We start from the raw sequence: 9,624 nt of genomic DNA, 5'->3' as shown, positions 1-9,624 counted from the left end.
CGGACAGGAAGCATCCGGCACAGGATAAAGATGGAGGCCAGAACACCAGGCTTTCCACGTTCTTCTACCTGCTTTTATTCTGGCGGTGCTGGCAGCTGACTGGATGGTGCCCGCCCAGATTGAGGGTGGGTCTGCCTTTCCCAGCCCACTGGCTCACTCAAATGTGAATCTCCTTTGAGAACACCCTCAGAAATACACCCAGGATCGATACTTTGCATCCTTCAATCCAATACAAGCTGAGTGCAAAATCTCAAGAATGGATAACAGGGACAGACTCACCGTTGACTTGAGACCCTAGAAAATGTTTGGATTTGCTAGAATCACCTAATTCTGGATCCCCGGGCCCATTATTCACTTGAGGGACTACATCCTGCCCCTCTCTGGGCTTCCTTGTCTGTGACTGGGTGTATGCTGATCCTGCCTTAACAGAATTGGGCGGCCACATGTCCATCACAAATACAACGTCAAGGCCAGTGCGGTGACTCACGCCTGTAATCCAAACACTTTGGGAGGCCGAGCCAGGTGGATCACCTGAGGTCAGGAATTAGAGACCAGCCTGACCAACATGGAGAAACCCTGTCTCCACTAAAAATACAAAAATAGCCAGGCATGGTGGCGGGTGCCTACGTAATCCCAGCTACTGGGGAGACTGAGGCAGAACTGCTTGAACCCAGGAGGTGGAGACTGCAGTGAGCCGAGATTATGCCATTGCACTCCAGCCTGAAACTCTGCTTCAAAAAAAAAAAAAAAAAAAAAAAAAAGTCAAGTGGCATGAGCTTATGGGCTCCATTTTCATCCCCACCCCCCAACACCATATGCGTCTCTGAAACCCTAACCCCCAGTGGAATAGTAGGAAGTGGGGCCTTTGGGTTTAGATGAGGTCATGAAGGTGGAGGAACACAATGGAATGAATGTCGTGGTAAGAGACACACTGGAGCTCACTCTGCCCTGTGAAGACAGTGAGAAGGTGGCTGTCTGCAGGCCAAGCAGCAGGCCTTCATCAGACAGGTCTGCCGGCATCTGCTGTTGGACTTGCAGCCTCTAGAACTGTGAGAAACAGATGTTTACTGTCTATGGTGTTTGTATTCCAACAGCCCAAACCAACACAGGGTTTTGCAGGCTGTCTTGCTAGCCCTAGCTTGCATCTTTCTAACAGCATAGCCGCATTAACAGAGGAGCCCTGTGCTGGCTACCAGGGAGTTGAATCTAAAAGGCCAGGCACGCCCGCCAGGGCAGCAGCCCTCAGAGCAATGTGTATCACCACCAATCACCAGCGACCAAGACACCGCAACGTCCCATTGGACTTAATCTCTATGCACCCTTCAAAGGGACTTGGGAGCTTCCAAAGGGAGTTTCTTAGAACTCAATCATTTCCAACATATTTCGGGGTTGACAAGATGTGTGTCAGCAACTGAAAGATGATGCAGAAACCACGGAACGGTAACGGAGAAAAATCTTCGATCTGAATACACAGGACAGGTTTTAAGATTCAGAAGCAGGTTGGTGGACCTCATAACTGCCACACTTTGGCCTCTTGTTCCAGCTTCCTGCGAAAAGGCTTTCCCAGATCCGAGGGCCCCTTTCCAGAGAGGGCACTCAATCTGCCACACACAGGACAGGACAGTGACAAAGCCACTTTACTCTGTGGAGAGTAAATGACGCACACCTGTCATGGAGGCTGGGGGCAGACTGAGGATGGCTACGCCACAGAGGACAGAAAGCCAGGGCTGGGGCAACATCATGGTGCACGCAGACATGCAAGCAGGAGCTTCACCACGCGGCTCTGTTTCATCTTTTCGCTGGCTTATTGCTGGTGTGGGTGGTTCCCTCACAGTTAGTTAATCTGGCTTCCGAACTTTATGTGCTCCATAGGGATCGTACATTATTTTAATGAGAAGCTAATTACAACATGACTTATAATTCAGCCAAGCAAATCAGAACAGGGTTACAAAGGGTAAGTGGGTTAGACGGATGACACTCGTACGGTAAGTTGAGGAAGCTCTGAACCACAGAGTGGCACCAGGCTGCAATGAGAAACACCAGAGGGTAAGAGGAAGAACTGGAGAGAAAGGCTCAGACCACATTAAAACCCCTTCTCTGTAGATCTCAGAACGCCACAATGAATTGTCCACATGGGGCCAGAAGCCAGGACATGGGCACCCTCGCATGTGACGTCCTCTGTCTCCATGTCTTCCGTGTTGGAAGGCTTCCTTCCCACCACTGAGGGTGGTGTCTAGAGGCGCCGCTAAGCTGCCCCAGTGACACTCAATGAAAGGACCTTTAGCCTTGATCTACGGGAACTATTTTGGTGATACTGAAAACGCCAGGCTAATAGAAACAAAGGGTGGGGCGGGGAAGGGGAAGGAACGTCCTCCTTTCTGCGAATTCAAGAGTCAAAAATTTCATTTACCCAAATCAGTAGCTAATACATTTGAACATATGAAGCCAGCATAACCTGTGGTGGTTCAGCGCCCACAGACGCGTCGCACTGATCGAAGGGCTGATTTTAATTCTGGAGGTCAAGTCACAGCCCCCACGAGTTCCAGTTACCTGAAGAGGCATTCGCATTCAAAGAAACACGCACATCTTAAACCAACTTTGTGATTTTTATTGATGGGTGACAACCTTATACTCCTAGGTATCACTAAACTGTGTACAATTAGGGGCGCAGCATTAGGGAGGAGCGGACAGCAGAATTAAACGGAGGCTGAAGGAGGGACCAATCTTCATTAATTGCCCATTTTCATTACGTGTACACAGAAGCATGAATGCGATTTGAAATCTTTTAATGGCAATAAAGTTACAATCACCCATCTATGTAGACTAACATTTTAACTTCAAATATCTGATCTGCAATGTATATGTCAGCAGTTTCTCTCCACACAATTATTAAAATTTTTCCCTGTTAGGAACCAGCAACTTATTTTTTATGCTTATTTTTTTCTTTTGAAATAAGAACTAGTTCTTCTTTGATAACTGGCTCATTTTTCTCATTTATCAAAAACTAAAGGGCAGGGGAAGAAAAGTGTGATGGATTAAAAAATTTCTGTTTTAAGGAAAGATAAAATTCATTTTCACAAATTTACAAGTGTTGTTGCTGGTGCAGGATTTCTACTAAGCAATGAGACTGGGAATCAAACGCAGCTTCCACTTTCTTCAGGAATCGGCACTATTTCAGAAATATGGGATTTTGTGTATTTTCTAAAATCAAGCGACAGTCTATTTCAACCAAATGATTCTGATTTGGAAGTGAAAAGTCAACATAAACTACGCTGTGCACGAACCCCAAGGCATCTCCTTTGCATTCTAGCCCATTTTCGCAAAAGGGAGAAAGAGTTTTTCTCTAAAGAGCCACTAAAGAGAGGCGGGAAGTTAGTGTGAGTTGGTGTCCTACGAAGCGGGCATGGGGCACACACGGCGCACAGAGGGTCTACAGCAGGTCCACTCGGCGGTAATACAGGAGGTAGGCTGTGCGTTCAGCAGTGGGTCTCACCACCTGGTACTGGTTGATCACCTTGACTATCTGGTCATCGATGCGCAGCCAGCCATTCAGACCGATCTGGAAGACGTCTGTAGTGTAATGCCCACCTGTCGCGCTGTTGCCGTGATGGTAGACCACTGGAAGAGAGCCCAGCAGGCAGCAGAGTGAGAACAGCACTGCACACGCAACACAAAAGGTGTCTGCCGACCTGCCTCCGAGCATGCATCTTCTGTGTAAAGCCCCTTACCAAAGCAGGCGGGACGGAGAGATGGATGACACAGACCAGCACTATTTCAACTCAAGTATGCGAGCAATCCGTAATCCAAACTGTTATCTAACTGCAAGGTAAGGGTAAGTCAGACAGACATACACGTGCGGATGTGTGTGTGTATTATCCTAATGACATATGTCAAATGTCCCACACCTCACCAGGACGCTCCTACACGGCCATCAGCTGTGCAGACCTACAGACGTGGCCCATGCCCTTTGATCTGGCTGACTCCACTTCTAGACTGTCCTGAAGAGAGGACTGAATCCTCGACAGAGATTACAATGTCACTTATAACAGTGAACAAATGGAAAACCTTAATGCCCACTAGAAGAAATGACTGATCAGTAGATTACATTAAAATAACACAACTGATTTTTGCATGGAATAGATTAAGAATGTTTGGTGATGCAGGACTATGTTTATAGCATATTAAATGTGAAAACAAGCTCCCTAGGCCTTCCGTGGCCTGTCTGTCCTAATGAGTGGGACACGAGCCCCCCGTGTGGGCCACAGGGCAGGAGGAACCCTAGGGCTGCTGAGCACAGTCGCCTGAGCATGGAGCTGTGGTGGGGCACTGGGGAGATGGTGCTGGGAGTTACACATTTGCCTTTAAAAAAAATTACCCATTTTTCTATAATCATGTTTTAACAGGAAAAAAAAAAAAAAAAAAAAAAAGCTTGTTATTTACTTAAAAAAAATCCTATAAGCAAGAAGTCTTAGTCAGAGGCCTAAAAAAAAGGAACTCTGTTAGACGAGGTAGTGAAGACATTAAAAGACAGCCACAGAACACATCCTTCCCTTCTACGGAGCAGAGGTCTTGGCCGGCCAGCAGACACCAGCCTGGGGAAGGGGGCAGTTCAGCAGCATTCCAGGAGAGACGACAGGGCAGCCTGCTAAGCTGCGTCCACCACCAGTGGCACAAGAGAACAGGAGCCAGGAGAGGTGCCAGACTTGCTGGCAGGAAAATTCAGCACTAAAACAAGACCTAACTTCACCAGGTTCTGGTCATGCTTGTCACTTGGAGGGGCTAAAGGACAGCAGGATGCCTGAGTCCGGTTCTCGGCCAGGGACCTTGACTAGCTGGAGGATGGTGCTTATGGCAGAAGCCACCAGTCAGACTCCTGGGCTCTGCACAAAGAAACCCTCCATGCAGGGACCCTGGAGGAGACCGAACAGCACAGGGCCAGCAAGACTGTGAGGCCTGGATGGCAGAGAGCCAGGGACACAGCCAATACAAGGGCACAGCTTCCCTACACTGCCCAAGTCACAGCCATCCTGTGAAGGCGCAGGAAGCACCCAGGGGACCAGCATGTCCCCTGGGCCCCAAGTTCACTTTGAGACGTCCGTCCTGGATCTTCACCTCACAGACCTAACTGACTAGGCTAAGGGTTTTGTTTCAAAGCGACCAAGTCAGTAGGGTGTGCAGGACCTGGTGTTTTTACTCATTTGTCTTTTCTACAAGACATCTCCATTCTAAAATTTCAAAAGACTGCGTGTCACCATTCTAGCTTCAAAGGTAGCGGCCCAGGTAACTACCCAGGGCTGATCCGTGTCACTCACCCTGGCAAGCCTGCCTGACAGGAGCAATAAGAATCGGCTGAAAAGCTCATGCATGAGACTGCTTCTCCCTGTCCCACAATGATGGCAGTGCTTAAAAAGTGTTCCTCTGCTCACCCTACAGAAAATTCTAACCAATCCCATCACCTCATTTCCAAGATTAGAATGGGCTTCCAGCCTGGACAGTATGGCAAAAACCCTCTCTATTAAAAACACAAAAATTGGCCAGGCATGGTGGCTCACACCTGTAATCCCAGCACTTTGGGAGGCTGAGGCGGGTGGATCACTAGAAGTCAGGAGATGGAGACCAGCCTGGCTAACAGGGTGAAACCCCATCTCTACTAAAAATACAAAACATTAGCCAGGCATGGTGGCACACACCTATAATCCCAACTACTTGGGACGCAGAGGTTGCACTGAGCCAAGATTGTGCCACTATACTCCAGCCTGGGCAACAGCATCGAAAAAAAAAAAATTAGCCCGACATGGTGCATGCCTATAGTCCCAGCTACTTGGGAGGCTGAGGTAGGAGAATCGCTTGAACCCAGGAGGCAGAGGTTGCAGTGAACTGAGATTGTGCCACTGCACTCCAGCCAGGCCAACAGAGTGAAACTCCATCTCAAAACAAAAAAAGAAAAACAATGGATTAGAGAATGAGGATTCAGGAGGACAGGGAGAGCAACCCAGGCCCAGATCCTGGGCCATGGCAGGTTGCAGAGTGAGGCAGGGGGCTGTGTGCTCACACTGAGGCCCTGACCAGGAGACGAGCAATCCTAGTCCCTGCCCTTGACCAGTGACCTTCCCCTTCAAGAGCCCCCACGGGAGGAAGTGCAGGGAGAAGGCAAAGAAACTGCTAGCTACCCACGGGGACCTGGGTGTCAGACTCCAAGGAGGCAGGCTGCATACTGGCTAGCTGCAGAGTCTGAAGACTCAGACCTTCCTTCTAGGAGGGGGACAGAGAGGGCTGGAGACACCCATGAGCGTGTGTGCCTATAAGCACCCGATCTGGGGCCTGGCAGGTAGAGGAGGGGTCGTGATCACAGGGAGAAAAGAAAAGAGAAGAGAGTCAAAAGCAACAGTGAATAGTGAGAGGAAGAGAGAGAAGCCTGGCACCTCACAGTGTGGCCCTGGGCCTCGCCCACTGGCCAGACTTCCTAAAACATCAGGTGTGAGCTGAGGTGGACAGGAGCTTGAAGCCCTGCTCTGCCACTGCAGGCCAGAGTGGTAACTTTTCTTCTTTGAGTTCTGGTTTCTTCTTTTATAAAATGGGGATCCCAACTCCCATCTTCTAGGACACATGTAAGGAATAAAACACATGTGTCTTGGAATAGTATCTTGGAAAGAGGTTCCATACACGTGTGAAGGTCAATAAATGACAGTGTTACAGTACTGTCAGGGTTCACTCAGGGTGATGGGAAAAACTGTAAAATAGACACAACCCTTCTTGGAAGGCTGGAAGATTTTTGCAAAAGCCTTGGGAAGGAATGAGTTGAAGGCAGCAGTTCTTACCCAGAGGCAATTAGACAGGACTAGGTACGAAGAATTGTAAGGGAGTTTATCTAAACAGCTTGTTTACTCATGTGGTCCTAAGGCTGACCTTTGAACATCCACAGGCACGTGACTGCTCTCTACTTGGGGGCGGGGGCGGGATGTCAACAATGTTATTACCCACAAATGGTGTTTGCTTTAGGCCTCAGAACCTGGCCTTTAATCATTCATAGGACTGCTCTCTCCAGGGAAGGTGACGGTATTGATTATCCACAAGTGTGTTGATGCAAAGCCTTTGTCATTAAATCTATACTGAGTAACTGTTGGCAGCGCCAGCTGGTAGGGGCCGCAGCTGCTCTTTACAGCACCTTCCTTGGGATCTGTAAGCTGCCCAAACCCCTAGCCCACTCTTTCACTGGATATCTGTGTCTGAGTCCATTTGTTCACCCGTTGCTGGGTCAGGCAGGGTCTGCTGGTCGGACCCAACATGTTACAATACAAACAGGCTCACCAAAGGCCACACCAGAGGAGGGAAGACACAGAAGCTAGAAACATCTAATAAAAACAGCGTGGGAAGCAAACAAAAGTGCTGAAAACAGCAACAATCCAAAGAGTCTTAAAGACTCAGAAGCATAAGAGAGGAGGCTCTAAAAGAGGGAGGAGGACAGGAGGAAAAACAGAAAGGAAAGGGAAGATGGTGTGGAAGGAAAACTGATATTACAGGCAGCCTAAGCCAGGAGACAGAGAGGTCTCAAGGCCCACCCATGGGGGAAGAGGGAGTGCCATTTGCCTTCGGGAGATTTCTCAAGACTTACTGGGGGCCAGGCCACCGGGGAGCTTGTGTAATCGGACCCACCCTATCAAGCAGCCCTGACAACACCATATGGAGGAGGACACAGGGATCATGGCTGGGGGTGCACTCGCCCAACCTGGCTGGGAGACCAGGTGTCGTGGAAATTCCACAGCACTGTCACCCACAGGTGCTACAAGCGCAGCAGGGAGACGTCACATTCTCAAATGGCCAGCCCGGGAGCCTGAAACTCCCTCCTTTCATTAAAAGACAGAAATGTTCACTCTGAACAAGGTCTTATGTTAGGCCCAGCTCAGGGCCAAGATGATAATCCATCATCTATGCACCAAATTTCAGATAAAACATAGTCTCGTAGGATTCCCTGAGTCACAAGGCCACAGGGGTACCAAAGAGTCATCCAGTTGCTACGCTACACTGTGTTTCAGCAACACTGTGCCCAGGTATAATCCCTTTCATCAATGTTTTAATGAAGAAGTCATGTTGTACAAATTTACTCACCTGCAAAGAGCCGATAGGTTCTGTGGCATTTAAAATTCTTATTTTTAACCCCTGGAGAAAGCAGTTCTGGAAAACAAAATATCAACGGCTTGAAGCACTTTTAGGAAGGCTCAGGGTAACAGCAGCAAAAGCGGCTAACAGCATTCTCCCCAGCAGGTAAACCACCTGTCAGACCAGGAACAAGGCAACGCTCTATCTTTTTAGTTGTATAAAAATTGATTCATGAGGAGAATGACCCATGTGACGTGGGACACAAAATGCACAAACAGCCGGCTAAAGAAACACGAGCAACACGCTGAAGCTGTGATGCTCCTGCAGGAGGCCCCTTAAAAACTGGTGCTCTACAAAATGGAAAAGGAAAAAGCTTTGACTTAAAAACAAAAAACCATTGTGAAAAATTCAAGATTTAAAGTATTTTGCATGTGAGTCAGATCATAAAACTTGAATTACCAAACAGTAACGTGATTTCTCCAAACAGGAACCTGCCTACCAGGCTGCTATGAGGTGGGAACTCCCCCATTCTTACTACATGCAGAAGCATCCCTCACACAGACCCAGGAGGCCATCGATGGTGCACTGTTCTTGGCAGCCATCAGTGGTTCCTTCTCTACTTCCTACCCAATGACCTCCTCTTGTCTCCATTTATTTATTTTTTATTTATTTATTTTTTTGGAGACAGAGTCTCGGCTCTGTTGGCCAGGCTGGAGTGCAACGGCACCATCTCAGCTCATTGCAACCTCCACCTCCTGGGTTCAAGCGAGTCTCCTGCTCAGCCTCCCAAGTAGATGGGATTATAGGTGCACACCATCACACCTGGCTAATTTTTGTGTTTTTAGTAGAGACACGGTTTCACCATGTTGGCCAGGCTGGTCTCGAACTCCTGACCTCAGCTAATCTGCCTGCCTCAGCCTCCCACAGTGCTGGGATTACATGCATGAGCCACTGTGCCCAGCCCCCATTTATGTAATGTTTTGATAAAGTACTGAAGGTGGCAGCTGATATAAAAATACATACAGCAAGCAAGAAAATATATAAAAATAACGTAACTATAGAAAAATATCCAAGTCAGCACAGACAGCTGAAGTGGAGGTGAGTGAAGATGCAGGATTAGAGGTCGAGGGTGCCTTCTTTGGCTCGGCCGGCATTCTAGGTTTCCCGATGGACAAAATAAAATGGGGAGGAGGATCTGTTACATGATTCTCACTGACATCTTTCTTCCTGTTTCTGGTCCTCAAATGAGATTAAAAAGCAACCCGCTGGCCCGACACGGTAGCTCACGTCAGTAATCCCAGCACTTTGGTAGGTCGAGGCAGGCCGAACACCTGAGGTCAGGAGTTCGAGACCAGCCTGATCAACATGGAGAAACCCTGCCTCTACTAAAAAAATATAAAATTAGCCAGGCATGGTGGCGCATGCCTGTAATCCAGCTTGAACCTGGGAGGTGGAAGGTGCGGTGAGCCGAGATCGCACCACTGCACTTCAGCCTGGGCAACAAGAGCAAACCTCCATCTCAAAAAA

General features: G+C 48.4%; 1 protein-coding gene across 3 annotated transcripts in view; it reads right to left on the bottom strand.

The window, feature by feature from the left end:
• Positions 1-2,587: 2,587 nt before the first annotated feature.
• The window catches only part of USP10 (ubiquitin specific peptidase 10), an 85,888-nt gene continuing 78,851 nt past the window's right edge, over positions 2,588-9,624 (bottom strand). For 2 of the 3 annotated variants that reach the window (XM_017543630.1, XM_017543635.2), the window contains 2 exons: positions 8,107-8,172; positions 2,588-3,618 (listed from right to left, as the gene is read on the bottom strand). In XM_017543630.1, the coding sequence (XP_017399119.1) occupies positions 3,431-3,618; positions 8,107-8,172 (254 nt within the window). In that variant the 3' untranslated portion in view covers positions 2,588-3,430. The remainder of the gene's footprint in view (positions 3,619-8,106; positions 8,173-9,624) is intronic. The other variant, XM_017543632.1, reaches the window with a different exon arrangement.

This window comes from Cebus imitator, unplaced genomic scaffold, assembly GCF_001604975.1.
Source record: "Cebus imitator isolate Cc_AM_T3 unplaced genomic scaffold, Cebus_imitator-1.0 Scaffold159, whole genome shotgun sequence".
Lineage (NCBI taxonomy): Eukaryota > Metazoa > Chordata > Mammalia > Primates > Cebidae > Cebus > Cebus imitator.
The sequence above is the reverse complement of the archived record's forward strand: the minus strand, read 5'-3'. Positions and strand labels throughout refer to the sequence as shown.